We start from the raw sequence: 27,995 nt of genomic DNA on the forward strand, positions 1-27,995 counted from the left end.
TGTGTGTGTGTGTGTGTGTGTGTGTGTGCACATGTGCATGTATGACAGAGCCATCAAAAGCACAGCTGATACATTCTTGATCTTATTAAGGAACCTAACTATGATGATGTTTGCTGTTCACAATGGTCTGCAGATGTTAAAGAACCTTTGCTGGATACATTAAGTTGAAGAAGACTGTTGGAAGACTTTGGAAGATTTTCAGTCATATCGTGTGTGTGTCTATGGATGTATGTGACCTCATTCACATGTATTTCAGCAAATTTCAAAACACTTGCAAATGTTTTGTGAGTTTTTGATGATATTAATCTGTCTGCACAGAGTTAGACAGGACAACAAAAATGTGCGTGTGTGTGCGTGTGTGTGTGTGTGTGTGTGTGTGTGTGTGTGTGTGCGTGTGTGTGTGTGTGTGTGTGTGTGTGTGTGTGTGTGTGTGTGTGTGTGCGCGTGTGTGTGTGTGTGTGTGTGTGTGTGTGTGTGCGTGCACGCGCCTGTATATGTGTGCTTCCAGCAGATCGATATGAGCCCACAATAGCTCATTCGAGCCATCTGCATTATTTATCTACATATTTTCTGTGAGGAGTAGCCTAATGGGAAGGAGACTGCAGCATGGCTGTGAATCCACTGGAGAAAAGCTGTATGAATATTTACTTACGTCGAATTTGCGGTATAGCACTCTGTGCATACTGAATAAGGAGAGATTAAAGGAGGTGTCTGTACATTCTGAATAAGGACAGATTAAAGGAGGTGTTTGCTGTCATTGGTAGTGTTGGTCTTCACTACTGTGTGCTATGCCCAGGTGTCTTTGTGGGCTGTAATTCAACTCTAAAGATGTGTGAATGTGTCGACGTGTGTTCACAAGTGTATCTGTGGTCAAATGTGATATGTGTGGAGATGTATGTGGAGATTCTATGCCATGTATTGCAAACGAATGTGTCATGACATAGTGAATGTGTGTCTATGTATATGACATGATCGTGTAATGAATGTGTATATAGGCTATGTACATAACATCACCATATAAATCATGTGTGAAGTTGGAGTGCATGTCCAGGTGTAATTTATCCATGACTGTATTTCACCAGTGGTTAATCTGTGGTGCTGCCCAACATGTTGGCTACATTAGCTTGTGTTACTTTTTAAATGTTTTTAATGCCACTGTGAGAACATTTGAAAAGCAAACGTTTGAGAGAGCAGTGAGTTGGTGACTGGAACAGGAGTTCAGAGGTTCAGAAAGATGGAACTTGGAATGACAGTCTAAGAGTGAGTGAGGGTGAACACAGAGTGGGAGAGAATCTCAAAGGACTCGTAGCACGGAGACATAAGATTAGTGAAACAAAGTATTAGAGAGAGAGAGAGAGAGAGAGAGAGTGTGTGTGTGTTGGCTACATTAGCTTGTGTTACTTTTAAAAGAAATAGAGAAATGGAAAACTTTGTTAATTGCTTCTGCTCATAGCATTAATCTGAATAGATTTTTTACTACTTTGACCAAGCAAAGTAGGGAGAAAAGTCTACAGGAGCTTCTGCTGTATGTCTCACTTTTTACAGGAGCACTATTCTGCTGTATTTCTCACTTCTCACTCATGCTCAGTGGGGTGTCTTAGTTAAAATACTGTTTTATTTGGTAAAACAAGGGACAATTTGGAAACCTAGTGCCAGGTCACAGTTGTTCTGGGGGGGGGGTGTAGTGTAGCGGTTATGCATAAGATTATGTATATGTTATATATTGAGCCTTCTGTGTTCACTGCAAACACCAGCATTCTCCAACTGACACTGGCATTCTGCAACAAACACCAGCATAATCCAACCAACACCATCATTTGCCAACAAATACCAGCATTTAAGCAAAGGAACACTCAAGATCATGTGTTATCACAAACTAACACACATAATAATACACACAACATAACAATGATCTACAGTGCAATCTAATCACAGCCATGTTGATTTTCAGGATAACACATAACCTAGTGTTCTGCTGATTTTATACAAAATGGTTCAACAAAATAAAAAAATCCAAAATGCAAAATGTTATTTTCAAAATGCTATTAAAAAATAACAAATAAACCGCTGCTAAGCAACAGGAAGGCTTGTCTAGCAGTAACTTACCAATGACCAGTAACATGGCTTTTGATATACAAAGTGAAAAATAGCTAAAAGGAACTGAATTGAATTTACTGATCAAATGTGATGATCCAAACCAGTTGGCCTTATGAATGAGAATTGACACATTGTAGAAAGTCTGGCCAGTGTAGAGGTTACAATGCACATAACTCAGCTCTGTCATCTACTAGTATTTCCTTCCATAAATAACGCTTTCTTTTGAGAATTGATGTATGTGACAAAATGCAGTACACCTTCCACAAATGGTAAATCACTTATTGATCATATAGGATTCTATATTCACACATTGACCTCATGCTTCTGAAGACCCCTGCTGAGAGTTGAACCTCAAATGGTCAAACCTGTAACAAACTAAATAGAAGCGGAACAGTGAGCGGACACAAATGCTGAGAGGAAGTAGTTTTATTTTGCTTTTGAGGAGATCGCTCGTCTGACAGGGGACAGAGAGACAGGCTTCCTACACTAATATGAGAAACATTTACACCAGTGTTGCCAACTCTCACGCAATGAACGTGAGACACACGCATTTGACTGTCTTCACACGCCATACATCCGATTTCTAATGCTGAAAAAAAATCTAGTTTATTTACCTCTGATCTACATCTATGATTCAATGAGTTACTACTGTAAGTGGCGCCAACCACTGGCGATCAATCGATCGCGATATAACACTTAATGTGTCAATTTTACACACCCCCCCCCCCCCCCCCAAATAAATAAATAAATAAATAAATAAATCTAATCTCACTCCAAGTGATTTTGAAAACTTGGCAACCCTGCTTACACGACCGACGTGGCATATTATAATCCAAACTGCGATATTGAAGCCACACTATACACCCGAGACCTACTAAGTAAAACACAAACAAAGACAATAATACAGACTTAAACACCACACCTTAGATAACAAACCCTCTGAATGAAACACAGAGACAAGCTACAATACAAACGTACACGAGAATAAAGTAAGATATAAACTCGACTACGACCTTACAACGTCACTGAACTGGATTGAATGGGTGGCCAGGATAACAAACAAATAAAACTTAACAACTCAAGACCAAAATTATACAAAGACACACTAACAAAAACGTGCAATCATTACAGTGCAGTCATGTCATCATTTGTCTCTTTATATTTCTATATAATCATCTCAATGTTAGTATTCTGTTGTCATGTATGAACGTGTATTGTAGTCAAATGTATTTCTCTCTAGTCCTCAGTTGTGTTTGTCCTGTAATAAACATACTGCATGCACAGTTTGTGCTAAAGCAGCAGATGTATTTTTATTACATAGTTGCTCCTAATTTCTTCTTTTAGTTCTAACTCATCTGGGGCGAAAAGCTTTTCAGCAGATTGTTTTAGTAACACACATCATGTAGAGCTTTAAGCACAGAACATAAGAACTGCATTCTGGTACAGTCAGCAGGTGGGGCTGATCTACTAGATGTGTGTGTGTGTGTGTGTGTGTGTGTGTGTGTTGGGAAGTCTCTACAGTCACACTTGTTCATTTGGCTTGTTAGTTAATTTGCTGATTTTCAAGCTAACTGGCAAACTGCCAATCAAACTGCCAATTCTGGTGTAAGTTCAAGAATGTTGGTGTTTGTTGGAAAATGCTGAAGTCTGATAAAGAAACATTAGTGTTTGCTGAGAGAATGGTTGTTATTTGTTGTGAAATGTTGGTGCTGATGTTTGTGGCTAAAATTCTGTTGAAGAATGTTCATTTGTGAATGGTTGTTATTTGTTGGTATGCTGGTACGTGTTGTAAAATGGTGTTTATGTGTTATGGTGCTTTGGGCTTTAAGAGTTTGGATGGCAGCTGGGGCCCATGATGCTGATGTGGTATTTCTTATGCTGTCTGTATTGCTATAACTGCTTTGTGTGACATTACTTATTTGATTTGTGTAATGTTTACTGCATGTCTTCCCACAGAGCTTTGATGTCAGCTTCACAGCTTCATTGTACTATTGCTATTAGTTTTTTTCATTCTTATTCCAGAAATATACAGTATATAGAGTCCACATAGACCTGTTTATACCATGCAGGCACGTGCCATTGAAGGAATTGAGAAAGATGATGCTTGGCAGAGATTTAAGTGAGCTGCAGTTGTTTTGCTCTAAATCCTGCGGTGCCAATGTACTCTCCAGAGACGCTGAGCAACGCTCCTCTGTCACAAAGTTTTATCACATGGTTTTGCAGCTGCTCTAATTTAAAACAGATTAGACCATTTCATTATCCAGTCAGCCAGTATCAGAAAACAATACAACCTCAGATTTTTTGTAATCCCCAGTTTGAGGTTTTAAATATTTTAAATTCTCTTTTTTTGTTGTTATCATAGTGTTATTTTGTTTATTTTTTACATTTTTTACATTATTTTGCTAGTGATCTGCATCTAATGTGATAGTTAACATGTGAGAGAGTGTTGCCATGCTGTTCCATGACGACAGCTGTAAAACGATTTAAATGTTTCCTCCCAACTTAAAGAAATAAACAAAACATAAAAAAGCCTCAGGTGGGCTTTGTTTGGAGTCCCTGTGGTGTCTTTAGAAACGGAATTGTGTTTGGAGAATGTATTTACACTTCGTTCACAGGTACATTTTAACTGAAATCTTTAACCAAGGGGCCAGAGGCTTTTACGGATTTATTTAGTATTCCAGCAACCTGCCTTTTCTACACTGTCTAGCAAAAAGCTGTAGATGCTTTGTTCTGTAGTGCGTGTGTATATCATCCCCCTCTTTAACTACAGAGCTTTAAATCTGAACATGCTGCGGTACGTTCGTGTCGACCCCTCGGGTGTAATTAGCTTGTGTTCGCCTCTCGTTATGCACTGAGCATCTACTGCTCATGTCTCAACATCGATTGTTCAGACTTTGAGATCCAGAATGCCAAGTTCAAAAAAGCAACAAAATGCAAGTAGTAAGACTGTTTTCCTGGTTAGACTGTAATAACATGTTTTCTCAGTTTATAAAGAAAAGAGAGAAATATAAATGAACAACTCTGTCATCATTCAGAATTCCCAAATCACATGAAAGGAACATTTCAGAGATTAACATTTTATTTATCTTTGATAAAAGGGTGTTTCCTTCAAATTCCTTCAAAGTAGCTCTCAGTAGGTCTCAGTAGGATGCTTTAGAAAAGGCCAAAGCATTTGATGAAGATACAGTTATGTTCCCACACTGATCAAATAAAAATTTTAAATGTGATTCTCATCTGATCCTGACCCCTGGGGTGCGGGAATTTAAAAGAGTTGAACTATTGAACTTATACTATATTACAAATTTGTGTTATCACACAAATGGCAAAGACGTACACACACACACAGACACACACACACACAAACCTTTTTGTTCTTCTCCTCTCCTTACCTCACCTGTCTCCTTACCTCACCTTACCTCACCTGTCTCCTTATCTCACCTGTCTCCTTACCTCACCTTACCTCACCTTACCTCACCTTACCTCACCTGTCTAACTCTGTGCCGACAGAATAATATCATCACAAAACATTTGCGAGTATTTTGAGGGATGAGCGGGAGCATTTTTGTTGGATTTCATGTGAGTGAGGTCATGACACCAACTACACATGAATGACCTGTGCCCCCAACACCACCTCAACTTCACCTGAATCATAACCTTCAGCTCGTCAGCGTTTGGACAATGCTTTATGTATCACACCTATTTTTCTCTGAAGCTATCTTGACATGTATGCTGGTATGTGCTTGCACATTTACCTGTTGACTGTAACATTTGTTGATTGATGATTCTTTGTGAACTCTGCACATTCGTTATGGCATTCAGTGCCCTTTGTCAGACAGGAAGTGAAACGAGACATCCTTTCAGCATCATATGACTAGCATGTGAGCTTCCATTATTGCTTCTAAAGGAAACACTAAAATTCTTCACCAAATCCAGACATCCCAAATGTTTCACTGGTGTGATGCATCTGGGTCTGCTTTCTGGAATGCCTGTCTTACCCCATTCTCATTGGTTGGTTTGGCTTCTCAGTTCTTATCTCAAACATTCTAAACACATTCTAAGCACATTCTAAGGACATTCAAACGACATTCTAAGGATACTTGTTTGTTCTAGAATGCTGATATGCATTGGCTTTAGTATAGTGTTGCATTTTCTGCATCCACTATGGTTGTGTCTGAGTGCATGTTAATGACATGACTGATTAACTGCAAGAATTAGTCGCAAAATGATCAAATTCTTAGCTCTGTAAAACTGTAAACATGCTAGCTATGTAAGAAGCATATAACATGTTTACACGTTCTTAAAAAAACCCCACCAAGAATATAGCCAATAGGAGCTAAATAATAAATAATAATCTTATTATTTATATTTCCTTATCAGTTCAGGATGTATCACTCCAAACCCTTGCTGCCCTACAATTACCACGTGCGTCTGTGGCAGAGCTAATGTCTTAGCCCTGTTTTACACACGCTATTTATAATGGCATTTATCAGAGATGCTTGGACAGTTTCATAGCAATGGCATGTGATTAATTTAGTATTTATGTATGAAGCACATATGGGCTTTGATGTCCATCCACTGCAGTTTTGTAATGTCTTTGAACTGGACTGGTATCTGTATTTATGATACTGCATCCTTCCAGGCCTCTACAACCAACAATGAGCAATATTGTGCATGTCAATGTTTGATGAGCTGGAGTACTGTTGGACTGGAGTATTATTGGACTGGTGTACCGCTAGACTGGTGAGCTATTAGATTGGTGTACTGTTAGGCTGGTGTGAAACTAGATTGGGGTACTGTTGGGCTGGTGTACTATTGGGCTGGTGTGCTATTAGATTGGTGTAGTGTTGGGCTGGTCTACTGTTGAACTGGTGTTCTGTTGAACTGGTGTTCTGTTGTACTGGTGTTCTGTTGTACTACCTGTAGTGTCATTGCTGGGATTGTCTCTAGAATGTACACTTCTCTCATATTTACACTGCCTCATTTTGGCTAGTCAGATATTATGTTTTTCCCGAAAATTCTGAATTCACAAAATTTTCTTGGAGGAGTCTCCTCGGCCCCACACCTTCACAAGTGGAATATTAACTGAAGGCTTGATTAAATTGGTGAGAACTGGGTTCTGACACGGGAGAAGGACCAGAGACTGGAGACGACGAAAACACAGAGGTAAGTACGTGTTGGATTACAGTCACAGGCACCGGAAAAAAAATGGGTAACTACTCTGGGGACAGACATGGGGACAGGAACACACAGTTGAACAAACGTGTGCACTGGGACCGGGACCAACAGAGCAAAGCAAAAAGGGGAACATGGGCAAAGAAGGGGGACCAATATCAAGGGAAACACCAACATTGTCAGTTCCTAGCTTACAGGCGGGCAATGCAGTCTCTGTGGGGACCGGAAAAGTCTGAAGACAGTCCGTGAGGACCGGCAGAGCTTGTGGTCGCTGAGAACGGCGGGGCTGGCTGACAGGCTGCAGGGACTGGCAGGGCTGGCTGACGTGCAGAGGGGACTGCTTACGAGTTGGAGTGGCAGGAGCCATGGGTGATCCCCTCTGGGTTGCGGGGGCAGGAGGCAGGAACAGTGGCTGAGGAGACGGCGTTATCGGAAGGCGTGTTGGCTGCAAGGGCCCTGGGGAATATCGTTGCCGAGGAGGCCCAGAGAAGTGATGACACCGCGGGATCATTAGAGAGCGTTGTGGCAGAGAGGGCCCTGGGTAGCGTGGAGGCCGAGAGGGCCCTGGGTAGCGTGGAGGCAGAGAGGGCCCTGGGTAGCGTGGAGGCAGAGAGCGCCCTGGGTAGCGTGGAGGCAGAGAGGGCCCTGGGTAGCGTGGAGGCAGAGAGGGCCCTGGGTAGCGTGGAGGCAGAGAGGGCCCTGGGAGCGTGGAGGCAGAGAGGGCCCTGGGTAGCGTGGAGGCCGAGAGGGCCCTGGGAGCGTGGAGGCTGAGGAGGCCCTGGGTAGCGTGGAGGCAGAGGAGGTCATGGGTAGCGTGGAGGCTGAGGAGGCCCTGGAGAGCATTAAAGCAGGCGAGGATACGCTTGGGAGCACTGGGGCCAGCGAGGTGACGCTGGCGAGCGAGGAGACCTGGGTTACTTTGGCGAGTGTGGAGACCTGGACGTCTCTAGGGAGAGTAGAATTCTGGCCGATGCTGGGGAACGACAAGGTATGGACGACGCTGGGGAGTGTGGAGGTCTGGATGATGCTGGGGAGCGTGGAGGTCTGGATGATACTGGGGAGCGTGGAGGTCTGGATGACGAGGGGGAGCGTGGAGGTCTGGATGATGAGGGGGAGCGTGGAGGTCTGGATGACGAGGGGGAGCGTGGAGGTCTGGATGACGCAGGGGAGCGTGGAGGTCTGGATGACGAGGGGGAGCGTGGAGGTCTGGATGACGAGGGGGAGCGTGGAGGTCTGGATGACGAGGGGGAGCGTGGAGGTCTGGATGATGCTGGGGAGCGTGGAGGTCTGGATGATACTGGGGAGCGTGGAGGTCTGGATGATACTGGGGAGCGTGGAGGTCTGGATGGCGAGGGGGAGCGTGGAGGTCTGGATGACGAGGGGGAGCGTGGAGGTCTGGATGACGCAGGGGAGCGTGGAGGTCTGGACGACGCTGGGGAGCATGGAGGTCTAGATGACGAGGTCTGGACAGGGTAAACTAAATACACTGAAACGGGGGAAATTAAACGAGACACAGGTGGGAACACTGAGGACCGGGGCATGACAAACAGAAAGGAAACTATGGAAATGGAGAAACAAGGCGCAGGGAGGAGCAGTATGTGACAGTATGTAATGAGTTCACTCAGATATTGTGGAACAAGACCATTTAACGCCTTATAGGTCAACAAAAGAATTTTTAATTCAATTCAATTTAATTGGAAGCCAGTGTAACACAGAGAGAGTAGGACTAATATGATAGAATTTTCTAGCCTTAGTTAGGACTCTAGCTGCAACATTCTGGATCATCAGGATTAGAAGATATATACCGGTACAAGTGAGTATCATCTGCGTAGCAATGGAAGCCAATACCATGCCTATGAATGATTGTGCCCAGTAGTAGCATATACAATGAGAATAATATGGGGCCCAATACAGATCCTATATAAAAGCGACTATCTCGCACTCTCTTTATAAGCTGCTGGGTTACATCATGTGCCATTTCATTTATTCGCCGTTCAACTGTGTTATCAGAAAGTGATATGAAATTCAATTGCTTGCAGGGTTTTTCTCCCAACGTCACGCGACATCTCTTTTCGCAACGTCATCTCTTTCGCAGCAGGTAAAATCAAACTTTCCCCAATCATATGTGGCTTTCCAGCCTTTGCTATAAGCTGCGCAACACGGTAGGAAGCCTCAACAGCTTTAGCATTATCGGTTCCAGAGCAAGCCAATTCAAGGGTCTTTTTACTGCTTTGGTATTCTTTAAGTTTGTTCTCAAAAACTTCCACAGGATTAGATGCATACTCGCTGTGTTTAGTCTCCAAATGTCGATGTCACTTGGCTGGCTTCAACGCTTCATTTACCAAGACCTCCGAACACACAACGCACAGTGGTGGTAGTGGCTCGTTTTCTGTTCCTGTGCATGTGAAGGCTAGTGCTAGGTACTCACTACTGTATTTTCTTCTTTTCAATTCATGCTTGCTTTTCTCGGTTCTCTCAGTAAGAGATACAGTGGCTGCTTCACTTGTAGATGGTCCAGCTTCAGGGTCTTTTGTTGTCAAAGACCCTGTTTTTAACCATTTATCCATGATGTGTACAGAAGACAACAGCTTCACTCAGACTGAAGTAGCTAACTAACTAGCTAGTTAATCCACTAGCCAAACCAATCAACAAACTCAAACTAAACACGTTTTCTAGAACTATCTATTTGTTGGAGAAAAAAATACTTTTTCAGTGCACAGCAGTTTCAGTGCTGTGATGGGGTCTACATCCAGACTGAAATAACTCTAAGACATGTTCTGTCTGTAGGAAAGAAGAGAGTTGTGAAGAAACTACTTTCTCTAGAATTTTGGATATGAACGACTAGAGATTGGCCCATAGTTGAACAGTTCCTGGGGATTAAGACCAGGTTTTTAAATTAGTGGCTAGATGACTACAAGTTTAAATGATTTGGGAATGTAGCCTAGGCTTAGAGAAAGGTTCTACATTGCTGTGCAGTAATTCTTTGAGTAGATGGGTTGGTACAGCATCTAGTATGCATGTGGAGGGCTTGGCAGATTTTACCAGTGAAATAAGCTCCTCACGACCAATTGGGGAGAAGGACTCTAAAAGAGCATCAGAGCTGACCAGACAACTGTCAGGGTGCATTGACAGGCTCTGAGATAGTATTAGATAGTACAAAGTCATATAGTTTGGCGACACCACCTCCGCGACCATTTGGACGGGGGTTATGGACATATCTATAGCCAGAGGGAGACGCTTCGTTTAGGGCCATATAGTCGTCTGGCCAGGTCTAGGTTTCCGTCAAGCGAAGCATGCATAGATTATGGTCGGTAATCATTTAATTAACAAGTAATGCTGAGAATTTAAATGATTCTCAGAGGCAGCATAATTGAATTTAACATTGATAAAATTTTGTCTACAAATTTTGCGAAAAAAAATTTTGGTACTCGAGGAACAGACACAGTTTCAATCTGGTGTAACCTAGGTGATGTCTCTTTGCAGCTCGCAGACAGTCAGTTTAGCCTGTGTGTCTGCTGTCTGGCCTCGGTTCTGGTTTGTCAATCCCCATTAACTACACCTACACTACCACTATTAAGCATAGCGGATATGCTACTAGAAATGAGAGCAGCACCCTCCCAAGAGGGGTGAATGTCATCCCGGTTCAAAAGGCCAGACCTGCCCTCAAAATGTGTCCAATTATCTATATAACCCACTTTGTTTTCTGAGCACCATTTAGACATCCAGCGGTGTAGCGCTCATAACCTGCTATAGGTCTCAGCGCCACGCCGAACTGGAATGAGGCCAGAGCATATTACAGCATCTAACATTCCCGCTAACTCACACAACTCTTTAACGTTATATTTAATGATCTCAGACTGTCTCAATCCCACATCATTGGACACATGAACCTGAGTCGAACGGTGCTCAGCCCTACGGCTATGCCACCGAGATGTCAGCCATTGGCCCCACTGCAGGGCTCTAATGTCTGAGCTGAGGGCTCGTTGACGATGGCTGTGCCAACTGGGCCTGTTACGCAAGGTGCTACCGACTCTCTACGACGGTCTAGAGCCCGGATGCGCTCCTCTAAATGCGAAATCTTCTCCGTCAGGCTAATAATTAAATTACACTTCTCACAAATAAAATTATCACTACTGATGGAAGAAGGATAACTATACATGCCACAGTCAGCGCAAGCAACAAGTGACTCAGACATGATGAAATACTTCGCTTTGGTTAAGTTGAACGTCAATGTTTTTTTGTTTTGAAGGTCGAAAAGGTCTTTTGATGGCTTCTGGAGGTTGTTGTAGTCGGAGTTATGAGTAGATATATCCAGAAAGGATTTGTAGATATATCAGATATAAACAAAACGATAAGAAAAGTTTGAAAAAAACACTCCACAGCAGCATCAGCAGGAAGCAGCATCAGCCAGTGTATATGTATATATTTGTGTATGTGTATATATGTGTGTATGTGTGTGTGTATTGGATGGGTTACTGGCCAAATTCAGCCTGAAGATGTGACTGATAGTGTCTGTAAATGAAAGCTGAAATGGCACCAGCCCTCTTCGAGTACAGACATTCCTCCCTGCAAGACCCACTGCTGGCATTCAAACTGCTGGCACTGAAATGAGTTTGTAGAGCCAAAACTATAAACTGTAGATTACTAAGTACTAAGTTACTAAGTATTATGTTGCACATTTTATGCCATGTGTCTTGACTCCAGACTCATGCCTCTAATTTTTTTTCTATTAATGAATCCTCAACAAATGCTGAAACAAGTTGCTCCACCTTCCTGTTTCGCTGGTGGTTTTTGATCATTTAATCGAGGATGGTTGTGTATATATGGAAATAGTCTACACCCACATCTGTGTTCATGCCAAGTCAGTCCACTTTGCTCGAACAGTCACTTTGTGAAACGTTCTTGGTTGTATTTAGCTTGACACTTCTGTCACATAGATGGACTCATATACTGTGTGAAGAATGTTAAAGATTTCAGTTGTCAGAACATCATTACTGCAAACCCAGACACAGAGACCAGAGTCCAGAAGAATTTTGAGAAATTACCTCTCTTGGGTATAATCCAGTCAGTATCTACTGCGCACACACATAGTGGTGCTTGAAAATGGGTCTAAATTAGACTGGACCTCTGTGATTGGACGGACGAGTTAGACATTTGTTGGTGGTTTATTCAGGTACGCAAAGGCTTCATGAAATAACACGAGCAGTTGAGACTTGAGCTGATTAAGTAAAGTGAGCGTAGCGTGCGATCTGGTCACGGCTCCTTCACTCAGTCGAGGGACTGCCAGGGGCATGGTGTCTTCACCTCGCAACTCACGGTGTCTTCACCTCCCAACTCACGGTGTCTTCACCTCGCAACTCACGGTGTCTTCACCTCCCAACTCACGGTGTCTTCACCTCCCAACTCACGGTGTCTTCACCTCCCAACTCACGGTGTCTTCACCTCGCAACTCACGGTGTCTTCACCTCCCAACTCACGGTGTCTTCACCTCGCAACTCATGGTGTCTTCACCTCCCAACTCACGGTGTCTTCACCTCCCAACTCACGGTGTCTTCACCTCTCAACTCACGGTGTCTTCACCTCCCAACTCACGGTGTCTTCACCTCCCAACTCACGGTGTCTTCACCTTGCAACTCACGGTGTCTTCACCTCCCAACTCACGGTGTCTTCACCTCCCAACTGACACAGGGACAGGAAGTGACGCTCAACTGTAGCTGTCCATCGAACAGTGCAGAGACTCCAGATGCAGGAATAATGTTAGTGGAGCTCTGCTTCACTATGTCCCAGCTCCTTCCAGCTGGCCCCTTCCTCTTCCATCATGACTGTGCACCAGCACACACCTTTCGGATTAATTAGAGCGGAGACTGAGAGCCAGGCCTTCTCGTCCAATGCATTATGTGACCTCTCTTCGTTTTTGGAGAATGGTCAAAAATCCCCATAAACACACTTCTAAACCTTGTGGACAGCCTTCCCAGAAGAGTTGAAGTTGTTCTAGCTGCAAAGGGTGGACCAACGTCATATTGAACCCTATGGAGTAGGAATGGGACGTCACTTAAGCTCATATGTGAGTCAAGGAAGGTGAGCAAATATAGGCAATATAGTGTGTGTGTGTGTGTGTGTGTGTGTGTGTGTGTGTGTGTGTGTGTGTGTGTGTGTGTGTGTGTGTGTGTGTGTGTGTGTGTGTGTGTGTGTGTGTGCACTTGTACATGGTGAAAAATCAGGACAAATACAAGAATACACACCAACGACTTCAGGACGTGTTACAACTTCAGGACGTAAATTGACGTCCTAATTTTTCAAAGTTCTTTTTTTATTCTTATTATGTTCTATTACCTCTAAAATGGCTCCTGAGCAAAAAAAAAAATTGTCCTAAATTTTCACCAAAAACGGACAAAATCTGTGTAAGTGTATTGCACTTTTGCTCAAAGTGTGTACACGCCAACTAGAGGCCATCTGAGGAACTGCACAAATACTTTTTTTTTTTTTTTTCCATAACCCAAAACTATGACTAGCCATTTGTGTGTTGGTATATTTATATATATACAGTCTTCCGAAAGTATTCATACCCCTGGCAAATTTTGACTTAAATTTACTTTTATTTAACCAGAATTTAAAAAATTGTTTGTAGAAGAAAAATTGGCTAAAAATTGTTTGTAGAAGAATTAATTCACTCATACCAGGGTAAGGTGACACCAGCTAGCACTAGCGAGGTAACTAACTCACTATTATTTAACGTATAGCTAGTTCCATTAGTCATCCTACGGAGTGGTAAAACAGTCTTATTATGATATATATTATAATATTATGAATATTACTGACAGCTTTAGTTAACAATATCTAGCTAGGTTAGCAAGCCAAGTAACGTCAGCTATTGATTGTTTGGTTTACATCAGTATCAGTAAAGTTCATGACACACACCAAGTTATTAAGTGTTGTTTATTCAGTGTCCAACATAGTCGACAGCAAAGTGATGGTCAGAGCTAGATGCTAGCGGATCAGAGCTGGTTTCAGTGGAACAGTTGCAGTCCGCATTTGAAAGAGCAAGCTCTCGGCTGGGAGTACACGTTCGTCCAACCCGTCGAGAGCTTGCTCTTTTCTAGCTAGATGCTAGCGGAATCGGGGCTAGATGCTAGCGGATCGGAGCTAGATGCTACCGCAAATGCTCAAATCTTCCACAACCTCCGCCTCTGGTGGACGAACGTGTACTCCCAGCAGAGAGCTTGATCTTTCAAATGCGGACAGCAACTGTTCCAATTAAACTTTTAGTCGCGAGCTTCCTATTATGTAGTCTGCAGCAGTGAAATGCTGGCTACACACAAATATGCTCCGTATCACATAAGCCCTATCCGGACGGGATTAGTTTCTCAGGGGGTCCTGGGGTAATTTTCTCTTTTACGGGGGGTCCTCTGTGATTTTAATCCCGTCCGGAACGAGCATGTCCGTGTTTTTCTCAGACGTCCTCAGAGAAAATTACAGGCGGAATTACCTACTGTTTTTCGCTGTACTCCGTGGTCGTCTGGTAATTTTAGTCCCGTCCGGATCCACATGTCTGAGTTTATACATGCAGACATCACCTCGCGTTTAATAAAACAGCTATATGTCCACTGCCACGCACCGTAGTTACACGTTGGGCGCGCGTTTTCACGGAGATCCACGTAAAGACAGCGGCGAGCGAAAATGGATTTACTGGATTTTTTAATGGATTTATTTTATTTTATTTAACGGATTTATTTAGCTATTTACATTCATTAGCGATTTTTTATAATGTGTTTTCTGTATTGGTTTAACAAAATAGCTTAACTTAAACGGAGATCTTAAATGCTGAACTGAACAGTAGTAAAGTTAAAAAGGAATCATCAGAGTTGGCAGTGTGACATTATTAAACATGCTATCACGTGACAAGGCGATGTCATGTGACCGAGAAAGCCAAAAACTCACGGGTCCTCCTGTTTTTTCAATTGCTGTCCGGATGCAAGAGTTTTATCACTGAGTACAAGGGTGAAATATTTTTCACAGACGTCCCCCTGAAAAACGAATCCCGTCCGGATAGGGCTAAAGTTTTCCCCTTCATCTCTCCTAATTGCACAAACCCATTTTCTTTTTTTGCTCGTCGTCAGCCGGAAAACCATGTAAACTGATATACGGATGTTTTTACTTCGAGGTACTCTGCAAAAGCTCTTGTTAATGTGTAACAGAAGTAACTTTACCCTGCGACGAGAGCTTCCGGAAGAAAAAATGCGGTGTGAAAAGGGCCTATTGGATTCAAGTCAGGACTCTGGCTGGGCCACTGCAAAACATGATTGTTTTTGTCTGCTATCCATTTCTTCACCACTTTTGCTGTGTGTTTTGGGTCATTGTCGTGCTGAAATGTCCACTGGTTCCCAAGGCCCAGGGGCGGACTGGCATGCATTACTACCAGGGATTTCCCCGGTGGGCCAATGGGTTAGTGGGCCGCCGGTGGTTTAACTCAGCCCGTGGAGGAGCCATTGCGGCGCACTGCGGCCCTGCAGTTTAACGCTGCTGTTTAACGGACGGTGTTATATAATTTCTGGTTAAATAAAAGTACATTTAAGTCAAAATTTGCCAGGGGTATGAATACTTTTGGGCATGACTGTGTATAAATAAATATATATATATATATATATATATATATATATATATATATATATATATATATATATATATATATATGTATTTATATATACACATACATACACACATATATATATATATATATATATATATATATATATATATATATATATATATATATACACTGCTAAAACAAATAAAGGGAACACTTAAACAAAACAACGTGTGGCTGTTGTGAAGATCACCACACATTCAGAAGTGTGGTGAACATTCATAACATTCAGGAACAATGTTATCCCTGAAGGTCAACAATTGCTGTATGGTCCAGCTAACTGAGTTTGGTGTACAATAGACAACATTAATGAACAAAAACAAACACCACACTGAGGAATGCATCATTATAGCTGCCATCCTTGGTGCCATCTTGAAGAAGCAGAGTATAGTATGCTTTATAGTTATCTAAAGATATATATATATATATATATATATATATATATATATAATACACATATGTATGTATATATACACATACATACATACACACTCATATATATATATATATATATATATATATATATATATATATATATATATATATATATATATATATATATACTGCTCAAAAAAATAAAGGGAACACTTAAACAACACAATGTAACTTCAAGTCATCCACACTTCGTGTTCAGATAGGAAGCAACACTGATTGTGAATCAATTTCAACTGCTCTTGTGCAAATGGAACAGACAACAGATAGAAATGAGAGATTTTCAACTGATTTCAAAGATTTTTATTAATTGAGATCTAGGATGTGTTATTTTAGTGTTCCCTTTATTTTTTTGAGCAGTATATATATATGAAATGAATTAAATGTGCCATATTTTGTCAATTGTGATTTTTTTACACCCCAATCGAAATTTGTCCTCCGCTTTTAGCAGTGTTAAATCAGAAGAGTTATTTTTTCAAATGTCTTAGCCACGGCTGTGTCCCCTATTACGGTGAAGGACAGAGTACTAACATATTCCTATAGGAAATGCCTGTTACATTGGCAGCCAGTACTGACCTCTACATTTTGTGCTTGACCTTTGTGACCCGGGCCTGAAAATAAGCCCCTTTTCGACTCACATTTGGCCCCCTTTGGGCACAGGAATCTGGAACTTAATGTACTCCATCAGGGGGCCGGGGGGACGGATGCTCCTGAGCCACCTGTGGCTACGCCCAACCGTCGTCCCGTAGCACCCCCTCAGTGTTCTCACCATAGTTAACATTGTCTACAGCTGAAACTTGAAAAGTTTGCCACGCCAAAACCGTGTGAACTAGGGCTTTACGGCTTCGATATTTTCATCCTAGAGTGGGGCAGATCGAGACTCTATAGTTTGGTGTGGCTATGTGCTACGGTTGGCCGGCGCGAACCCTCATCACCACGCAGAAGGCCATCGGTAATGCTAGGCCAAACGTTGAGCCCCTTTTCACACACTCCTAAATCTTTGGACAGCCTTCCCAGAAGAGTTGAAGATGTTCTAGCTGCAAAGGATGAACCAATGTCTTATTGAACAAATATGGAATAGTAATGGGATGTCACTTAGGGCGTACTCACACTAGGCTCTGTGATCCGGGCCCGGGCACGGTTGCCTGCCGAAGCACGGTTCGTTTGGCTAGTGTGAGCGCTCCAACCGTGCCCGGGCCCGGATCAGTTAACCGTGCTCGGGCCCGCTTGAAGAGGTGGGCCAGGGCACGATTCATGTGGACTCGGGCACGGTTCGCTTCTAGTGTGAGCGCTATCCGTGCCCGGGCCCGCTTGGTGCCTCGTCTGATTGGTTCATTTTGCTGGAGCTCAAACATGACGTCAGTGATGCAACGCTCACGTTAAACAGTCATAGCGGCAAAGCGATTAGCAGACAATCGTTGTGTTAAATTATCGATAAATCTGTGCTTGCACCGTGTTTCTGCACTCCCAAACGACTCCAAAAATACAATAAAAAGAGAATCGTGAACTCCATAGTGTTGTGCGAGCGCGCTTTTTTTCCAAATAAAGCGGCGTTGTGATGACGTAAGCGTGCTCGGGCCGGGTTGCTGAAGCGAGTGTGAGTGCAGGCCAGCGGGGGAGTGGGAAGGGGGGATAACCGGGCCCCAGCACGGAACGAGCAAACCGTGCCTAGTGTGAGTACGCCCTTAAGCTCATATGTGAGTCAAGGAAGGTGAACAAATACTTTTGGCAATATAGTGTAAAGTGAATATACAGTAATGGTTAACAAGTAATTGATAATCAGTACAACATATGATTTTTCTGTTATATATAGCAGATACTGTGTAAGGTTAATCAACTCTGAGAGAGTCAGATCTGTTAACCCAAATATCTGCTATATAAAACAGACTATTAAAGTAAAGATGCACTAGCGCGCACTCACACTAGGGCCATTCGAACCGTGCTGTGCCTGGTACGATTGGGGAGAGGTCCGAATCCCCAGCCGGCCTGCACTCTCACCTGCACAATTGGTCTGTGCCGTGGCCCGGGTATGACTCAAGATGAGGAGAGCATGAAGTTAACAGTACAGTAGTGTCACTACACCAACACTTGTTGATATAGAAGCAGATTACTCCTCCCCTGCTCTTTCCATTCTTTCCGCTCTCAGCAACTGGAAGGCTGGGACGTGCAGCGTGCTGTGTGGGGTCAGCTCAGACAGCCAAGTGGAGGTTGGTTGGTTTGGAGGTTGGAGATTAATAATGACAGTAAAGGTGTGTGAAGTCCACGTTGCCTCAGATGCACAAGCATGCCGGCAAGTCTGCCTCTCTCTTCCCGTGTGGCTGTTGTGAAGATCACCACACATTCAGAAGTGTGGTGAACATTCATAACATTCAGGAACAATGTTATCCCTGAAGGTCAACAATTGCTGTATGGTCCAGCTAACTGAGTTTGGTATACAATAGACAACATTAATGAACAAAAACAAACACCACACAGAGGAATGCATCATTATAGCTGCCATCCTTGGTGCCATCTTGAAGAAGCAGAGTATAGTATGCTTTATAGTTATCTAAAGTTATATATATATATATATATATATATATATATATATATATATATATATATATATATATATATACTGCTCAAAAAAATAAAGGGAACACTTAAACAACACAATGTAACTTCAAGTCATCCACACTTCATGTTCAGATAGGAAGCAACACTGATTGTGAATCAATTTCAACTGCTCTTGTGCAAATGGAACAGACAACAGGTAGAAATGAGAGATTTTCAACTGATTTCAAAGATTTTTATTAATTGAGATCTAGGATGTGTTATTTTAGTGTTCCCTTTATTTTTTTGAGCAGTATATATATATGAAATGAATTAAATGTGCCATATTTTGTCAATTGTGATTTTTTTACACCCCAATCGAAATTTGTCCTCCGCTTTTAGCAGTGTTAAATCAGAAGAGTTATTTTTTCAAATGTCTTAGCCACGGCTGTGTCCCCTATTACGGTGAAGGACAGAGTACTAACATATTCCTATAGGAAATGCCTGTTACATTGGCAGCCAGTACTGACCTCTACATTTTGTGCTTGACCTTTGTGACCCGGGCCTGAAAATAAGCCCCTTTTCGACTCACATTTGGCCCCCTTTGGGCACAGGAATCTGGAACTTGATGTACTCCATCAGGGGGCCGGGGGGACGGATGCTCCTGAGCCACCTGTGGCTACGCCCAACCGTCGTCCCGTAGCACCCCCTCAGTGTTCTCACCATAGTTAACATTGTCTACAGCTGAAACTTGAAAAGTTTGCCACGCCAAAACCGTGTGAACTAGGGCTTTACGGCTTCGATATTTTCATCCTAGAGTGGGGCAGATCGAGACTCTATAGTTTGGTGTGGCTATGTGCTACGGTTGGCCGGCGCGAACCCTCATCACCACGCAGAAGGCCATCGGTAATGCTAGGCCAAACGTTGAGCCCCGTTTCACACACTCCTAAATCTTTGGACAGCCTTCCCAGAAGAGTTGAAGATGTTCTAGCTGCAAAGGATGAACCAATGTCTTATTGAACAAATATGGAATAGTAATGGGATGTCACTTAGGGCGTACTCACACTAGGCTCTGTGATCCGGGCCCGGGCACGGTTGCCTGCCGAAGCACGGTTCGTTTGGCTAGTGTGAGCGCTCCAACCGTGCCCGGGCCCGGATCAGTTAACCGTGCTCGGGCCCGCTTGAAGAGGTGGGCCAGGGCACGATTCATGTGGACTCGGGCACGGTTCGCTTCTAGTGTGAGCGCTATCCGTGCCCGGGCCCGCTTGGTGCCTCGTCTGATTGGTTCATTTCGCTGGAGCTCAAACATGACGTCAGTGATGCAACGCTCACGTTAAACAGTCATAGCGGCAAAGCGATTAGCAGACAATCGTTGTGTTAAATTATCGATAAATCTGTGCTTGCACCGTGTTTCTGCACTCCCAAACGACTCCAAAAATACAATAAAAAGAGAATCGTGAACTCCATAGTGTTGTGCGAGCGCGCTTTTTTTCCAAATAAAGCGGCGTTGTGATGACGTAAGCGTGCTCGGGCCGGGTTGCTGAAGCGAGTGTGAGTGCAGGCCAGAGGGGGAGTGGGGAGGGGGGATAACCGGGCCCCAGCACGGAACCAGCAAACCGTGCCTAGTGTGAGTATGCCCTTAAGCTCATATGTGAGTCAAGGAAGGTGAACAAATACTTTTGGCAATATAGTGTAAAGTGAATATACAGTAATGGTTAACAAGTAATTGATAATCAGTACAACATATGATTTTTCTGTTATATATAGCAGATACTGTGTAAGGTTAATCAACTCTGAGAGAGTCAGATCTGTTAACCCAAATATCTGCTATATAAAACAGACTATTAAAGTAAAGATGCACTAGCGCGCACTCACACTAGGGCCATTTGAACCGTGCTGTGCCTGGTACGATTGGGGAGAGGTCCGAATCCCCAGCTGGCCTGCACTCTCACCTGCACAATTGGTCTGTGCCGTGGCCCGAGTATGACTCAAGATGAGGAGAGCATGAAGTTAACAGTACAGTAGTGTCACTACACCAACACTTGTTGATATAGAAGCAGATTACTCCTCCCCTGCTCTTTCCATTCTTTCCGCTCTCAGCAACTGGAAGGCTGGGACGTGCAGCGTGCTGTGTGGGGTCAGCTCAGACAGCCAAGTGGAGGTTGGTTGGTTTGGAGGTTGGAGATTAATAATGACAGTAAAGGTGTGTGAAGTCCACGTTGCCTCAGATGCACAAGCATGCCGGCAAGTCTGCCTCTCTCTTCCCGTGTGGCTGTTGTGAAGATCACCACACATTCAGAAGTGTGGTGAACATTCATAACATTCAGGAACAATGTTATCCCTGAAGGTCAACAATTGCTGTATGGTCCAGCTAACTGAGTTTGGTGTACAATAGACAACATTAATGAACAAAAACAAACACCACACAGAGGAATGCATCATTATAGCTGCCATCCTTGGTGCCATCTTGAAGAAGCAGAGTATAGTATGCTTTATAGTTATCTAAAGTTACATGCAGGATGTGTGAGCTAAAGTTGTATTTTACAGCTTAAAATAATACTCTATGTTGTCACGTGTTTTAGGTGCTGTTGGTGCATTCATTTTGCAGTTCATGGATTTTTACAGAGTATGCATTCTATGCAATGCATGTATGAATGCATTGTTCTAATGCATCTATGACATTTAATTTTTCTGTATATGCAGGTTTTTTGCAAAATTATTGCTAATGCCGTAACAGTATCATTTACTCAACCGACCATCTATCAAATCTCAGATTTAAAAATTGCTAAATATAAAATGCAATTAAAAATACATAAAAGATATAAAATCACCAAGGACCAGTTTTGATATACGAGGCAGACCGCGTCATTTTCGCGCCAAACTACACAAGTGGAGTGAGTTGGCAGATCACGCAAACAGAATAAACAGGTAAAAATGTTTTCTATTAACTTTGGCTATATAGCTAGTTAACTATTCTACATTAAGTAGTATAACTTTGTATTTGCGTCTTCTTGTATGTACTGTTAGAACAAATCAAGTGTCACGGTTTTGATCCGCGTCATTTTTCAGCTAAAATACCGAAATATACAGAGAAGCCAAACGGAGCAAACAGCGTGGCAAATCTGAATAACCAGGTAAGCTGTTTTTTTATTTTGGCTACATAGCTAGTTAACTAATTAATGTTCTGGTATAATAAGTAGTAGAGCTTTGTATTTGCTTGTTTACTACATGTACTTTAAGAACAAATCATTTACGTCGAATGAATTAGTGGTGATATGTAGCTAGCTAGGCTGGTAGTTAAAATCCGCTAGCATTACTTTGCTAGTGGTCCATTTACTGGTGTTACTAGTCAGTGAGTTAACCTGCTGCTTATTGTGTGTTATCAATTAGTGGCTGTAATATTAGAGCACAACTGTACCAACATTTCTGAGGTAAATGTGAAATATAAAAAAATAAATCTGACGCTAGCAATATATCTGAAGCTAGCATATATGCTAATCGCGTTAGCTTGGCTAGTAAGTAATGTTAGCCAGCTAGCTAATATTACTTGAGCGAGCTTTACAAAATGACCGTTCTAAAAATATTAAACAGCATCGATGATCACTAAATTGTATTTCTGAGTGATTGCAGTAACATCTAGTGTAAGTATTAATATACAACTGAAAGTGTTAATGCAAGGAAGAATAGCTTTAACCCATATAATCCCTTAATGCCTGAATCTTGTGTATTTAGTAACCCTCACAAATAATCAATCATTATTTTTTAAAGTTTCATAGATAAATAGGACTAAATTGGCTGGTTATAATTGTGACCGGTGGGATAATGTTATTTATATAGAATTTTGCATATGTTCTATGTACTCATCAAAATTCTTATGTCTTATCCCAGTTATTAACATATTTGAAACTGTCACTGTCAGTATTTATTGGGGAGGTAGAGTGATGGATTGTGGAGGGGGTTGGGGATGTAGGAATATATGTAAAAGTCAGTGCCTGGCAATATGGATGTACATTCCATACAGATATATCTGTTGTTTTGATCTTAAAAAAATGCTGCTCTTGAAACACACACACATCAATGTTTTCTTAAAATCTCAGTGTGCTAGCCTAAATAAAACATTCTGTACATATTTATACATGTTTTAATTGACCATTATGGATGCTATTTTAACAGTACTTTAATAAATGGAATAAATTAATAAAGTCTTGAATATTGGATAAGGATGTCAACAATTTGTTCATGCAGTTTGATGATGGGCCGCAGAATCACCCCACTAAAGGATGCACTGCAGTCTGTCAGGATATCTTCTGATAAAAGAGATGTATTGGAGTCAAAGTTCATCTCTCAATATAAAGGTATAGCTAACAAGACTTGATTCGGACTCATGAAAAATAATTTGTGAATAATAAGATTTGGTCCATTATCCAGCCACTGTGTGTGAAAGGTATATTCTTTTTTGTGTGTTTGTTTTGTCATTATTCCTTACTTTTTTTCGGTGATTTGGGTCGCAGACCCTTTTTTCGTGACTCATCATGACAGCCTCTTGTCACGAGCAGGAAATCTGAGAGAAGTGTCAAATGTAAATAAACAAGGGTGGCATAGCTGGATTACCATACGTGGTAGTTTTTGGCTATAAGGAGAATCCTTGGAATAAACAATGTGGGAAACAAATTAAGGACACTGGAATGACCTCAAGGGTCACCTGGATCAGCTTGTTTAGTTTATGCTAACCATTTAGCCATCAATACAGCAAATATATAAAATTATTAAAATTATTAAATATATATATATATATATATATATATATATATATATATATATATATATATATATATAAATAATTTATTAAAATTATTTTTCCCCATCTCATGTGCCTAAGCTTATCATGGTAAGATACTTGGCTTGGACTTCAGCCTTATGAGCCATGACATGATTTGGACTTGTATTTTATGACTTCAACACCTGTGTTTCACACAGTGCTGCCTTTTTACAGTGATTCTCCAAACTGTAAAAAACATATTGGCCTCCCCAGCAATGAAAGCTGTATCCTGATTCTCTGACACTGTTAAAGCATATTGTTCCCAGTTCTGTGTGGATTTTATCCTCTGTGCCAGGGGTTCTCAACTGGTCTGTGCCGAGGCCCACATTTTCTCGATGTCATTAAGTAAAGTTCAGCTAGTCAGACTTCAGGACCGGAACTATCCACACAGCAAAAAGTCCAGTGTTGAATTAACTTCCACATAGTTAATTTTAACACTTTTTGAGGGTTTATATAGCGCCACACTCCACAGAGTTAAATTAACACTTTCAAAATAGTTAAAACATTTTAACACTTGGTGAGAGTTACTTTGAGTTAAAGTAACTCTATGGGATTGATTTTTTTTTTTACTATTTCAGAAGTGTTGGTTTCACTCCCCAAATAGTTAGCTATTAACACTATTAAAATGTTAAAATTAGAATAATATATTCCCATACATTTTTTGCTTTTTTCCTCAAAATTGAACTAAAACATTGTGAAAGAATGTACAATGTACAAACACTTTATGCACTTTGAATAATAAAACCATTGTAGAAATTAAACTCTGATGTGACCAGTATGGCTGCCACAAACGATTATTTTAATAGTCGACTAATCACCGATTAATTTTTACGATTAGTCGACTAGTCGGATTGTACGTTAACGGAATATAAAACATACAGCTTATCACACTAGAATGCAACTGCTATTATATAACCATCATTAGATTTCAGCTATAACTAAAAATAAAAACAATTAAGATCATAGTTCATTAAACCTTTAATGAAATATGCAGCTTGTTGCAACAAACAATTATTAAAATAAGGATAAGGCACTGCCTTAAAAAACACAAAAATAAATAGGCCTACATTAATAAAGAATTTTTTTTAGGTTTTTCTTTCTTTCATTAGTCTCTGGCATCAAACTTCGCTACATTTAAATCAAATTAGGTAGGGACCTGAAACTAAGGAGTTATTCACAAAAATAAAGTTTTGGTCTCACTGACGTTGACGAATGCGTGCTAAGGCTAATTAAACAAATCGCCATCACTAATGTTAACTTTTACAGCTACCACAATAAGCAGGGTTGCCAACTCTCACGCATTGAGAGTGAGACACACGCATTTGACCGTCTTCACACACTGTCACGCCACACATCCGATTTCTCATGCCGAAAAAAAATCTAGTTTATTTACCTCTGATCCATATCTATGATTCAATGAGTTACTAGTTCGCTCTGGCGACAACCACTGGCGATCGATCGCGATATAATACTTAATTTGTGTCCATTTTACCCCCCCAAGATCAAATCTCACTCCAAGATCTTGAAAAGTTGGCAACCTTGCGATAAGTAAGTACTAAGTTAATGCTCTAAACTTTAGTAGCTAACTAGCAATTTAGATTACAGAGATGACTGTCCCTATTCATCGTTGTCACAAGTAGCCACAACATGCTTCAGGTACATGCTCGTACATCGCGGTTGTGCTGCCGTGGAAGGCAAGTTCTGCCTTGCAGATATTGCACGCGTGTTGGAACCCGACTACGGAAAATGATCCCGCACTTTTGAGTTCCGTAGCCGGGTAGCCACGATACCAGAGCCTGTCTGTATAACGTCCTGGGATGTCGTCAACTGTATACCCCGGTTTCCACTACTGCGCATGTGCGTCAAGGACAGAAACGCAGACGCAGCAGTGGAAACTGTCGCAGCAGTTCGGAGAGGGGAAAAAAACGACGCATCGACTAATAAATTAGTCGTCGACTATTTTAGTAGTCGACATAGTCGTGACTAGTCGACTAATCATGGCAGCCCTAGTGACCAGCAATGGAGCGCAAGTAAAAGAAGGATGCGATCACACCAGTCTCATTGAAAATGTAGGATTTAATGAATAAAGTGCACCAGCGCAAAACCCGTGACATAATTCAAATTAAGGATAAGATAACATAGACCCCGAACATAAGGGGAGCCCTCACCTCTCATAGGGGATCTACAAGACCCGCTCCCCCCATAACATCAACCCCTGATCCCTAAAGGTCCAGAAATACTGCTTTCCATCTCCAGGGAGAAACACCTGCACCTAAAATAAACACACAAGCATTAATTGTGAAACACACACATAACCTTGCTTAATAATTCAATAATACTACATACACCTTGATACAGTGGTTTAGTCTATCGAAATCACATTACTATCCTTTTAATGCTGGTAACATTTTCAGAAAGTGACATTCACCAATTTCGTTTTCCCTGTTCCACCATAAACTGTGGTGCTGTTCCTTTCTGGTGCTAATAACTGCTGCACCATTTAAAACTGGAACTAGACCCTAGCGTATAAAAACAGACGTTGGTCTTAGTTTGAATAACCAGAATAGTTTTGATATAATGCATTTATTTTAATCCTCACTGTCAAATTATGGAGAGCTAGCTAGGTATCACTATCACTTAATTTAACTAGGTTAGGTATGCTAACATTAACTGTGCTGATCACCTCAACACGTTTGCTATTCAGTCCCTGGCATCAAGGTTCTGAACTTATATAATCTCAGAGGGTGTTTTATTGTACATAATGCATTCACATAATAAAATTAAACCTTTTTCAGTAAGACTGAATAAATAACACTCACCTTGTACATCTTTCACCAAGAGAAAAATGGCGTTGACTTTCTCCAGCGAAGTGAAATGAGTGGGCAGAGTTTAACTACGTCTTAGCGGGAGTCATTTAGTTGGATTAACACTGATTTGATCAACTCTGTCAAATAACTCCAACACTGAACATCATTTAGAACTAACAGTGTTAAAATTACTCTTTGGGAGTGAAAATCGGAACTCTGAAATGTTTAACTGAAAATTTAACACTCCTGTTTTTGCTGTGCATTGTATGATATGGAATAACATCTGTGTCTAACACATGTCAGTGGTCTGACACATAAGATGACACTTACTGTTCACTGTCAATGTTCACAAATTTATTTTAAAAATAATGACCAAATATTCTTGTATGTTTCAGGTTATGGAGTTTTTGCACTGAAATACATTTCAAAAGGTGACTTTGTTGTAGAATACCGGGGTGAATTAATTAGCTCTAAGGATTCCCAACAAAGGAGAGGTATCTACACCAGTGAAGAGATGGTGTACATGTTTGATTTTAAATGGCAGGAGAAAACCTGGACGTAAGCATTCTTACTTGCATTAAATTCTGTATTAAAGAAAATAAGAATCACAAAAAATTTTACTGACCTAGGAAATGATAATGGAATGTGATGATTATTCTGTTTTAAACTTATTCTTGATTAGAAGAAATGTGACTTCACAGATGTGATCTTCGTTTGGACAGTGTATAATTATTGTTGAATAAAGTTATAGTCTTGTTATTTACATGTAAGGGCCAAATTACAAGCTTTATGTAAATATGGCAGCATACTAAATACGATGGGTAAAATAATTGCTGTCTTTTTTCATTTTTTGCTTGTTTTAATGGTTCTCAGAATTGATGCTTCAAAGGACAATAGGTCTTTAGGACGACTAGTCAACGATGACCATATAAGTCCAAACTGCATGATGAAAAAAGTGTTTGTGGATGGATCACCACACCTGTGTCTATTCGCAATCCGTGACATCCAACCAGGAGATGAAATCACGTATGATTATGGGGATAGTGCCTGGCCATGGAGAACAAAGGTCAGTAAAATATCATGCGAAAATGACTGTTTTTTCAGCTTCTTTTCACAAATAAAAATAGATATTTTTTATAAAATGTATTTTATGAATGTATTAAACTGAATAGAATTTACTGAGTATTAAACATTTCTCTTAAAAATAATGAAAACCTGTCTTATTAATGTGTCCACAGTTAATAAATGAAAGCAGTCCTGCGCCAACTACATCTCATGGCAAGGGGAAATACAGCATTGACCCAACTGCGAATGATCAGGCTTGCAAAGCCTCTGAGTTGGTAAGTTACGCATTCATTATCTATTCTAAATTGCTTTGTCTTGACAATATTAACATAATGTAATGTTAGCTTATTCCCATATCTTTTTCTTACAATCCAGTTACCCATTTCATTATAGTGTAAGAAACTGCACAGAGAAGTTAATATGATCT

At 41.3% G+C, this 27,995-nt stretch overlaps 2 protein-coding genes across 9 annotated transcripts in view; both read left to right on the forward strand.

The window, feature by feature from the left end:
* Nucleotides 1–27,995, forward strand: part of ppfia2 (PTPRF interacting protein alpha 2) — a 286,573-nt gene that overhangs the window by 104,141 nt on the left and 154,437 nt on the right. The window lies entirely within an intron of this gene.
* On the forward strand, nt 20,862–27,906 carry LOC143491085 (N-lysine methyltransferase KMT5A-like). Its single transcript, XM_076989789.1, has 5 exons — nt 20,862–22,011; nt 23,123–23,232; nt 26,899–27,061; nt 27,377–27,569; nt 27,742–27,906. Exons 2-5 carry the CDS (start codon nt 23,127–23,129, stop codon nt 27,904–27,906), a joined length of 627 nt encoding a protein of 208 aa, XP_076845904.1. The 5' UTR covers nt 20,862–22,011; nt 23,123–23,126.

Source organism: Brachyhypopomus gauderio, unplaced genomic scaffold, assembly GCF_052324685.1.
Source record: "Brachyhypopomus gauderio isolate BG-103 unplaced genomic scaffold, BGAUD_0.2 sc70, whole genome shotgun sequence".
Taxonomy (NCBI): domain Eukaryota; kingdom Metazoa; phylum Chordata; class Actinopteri; order Gymnotiformes; family Hypopomidae; genus Brachyhypopomus; species Brachyhypopomus gauderio.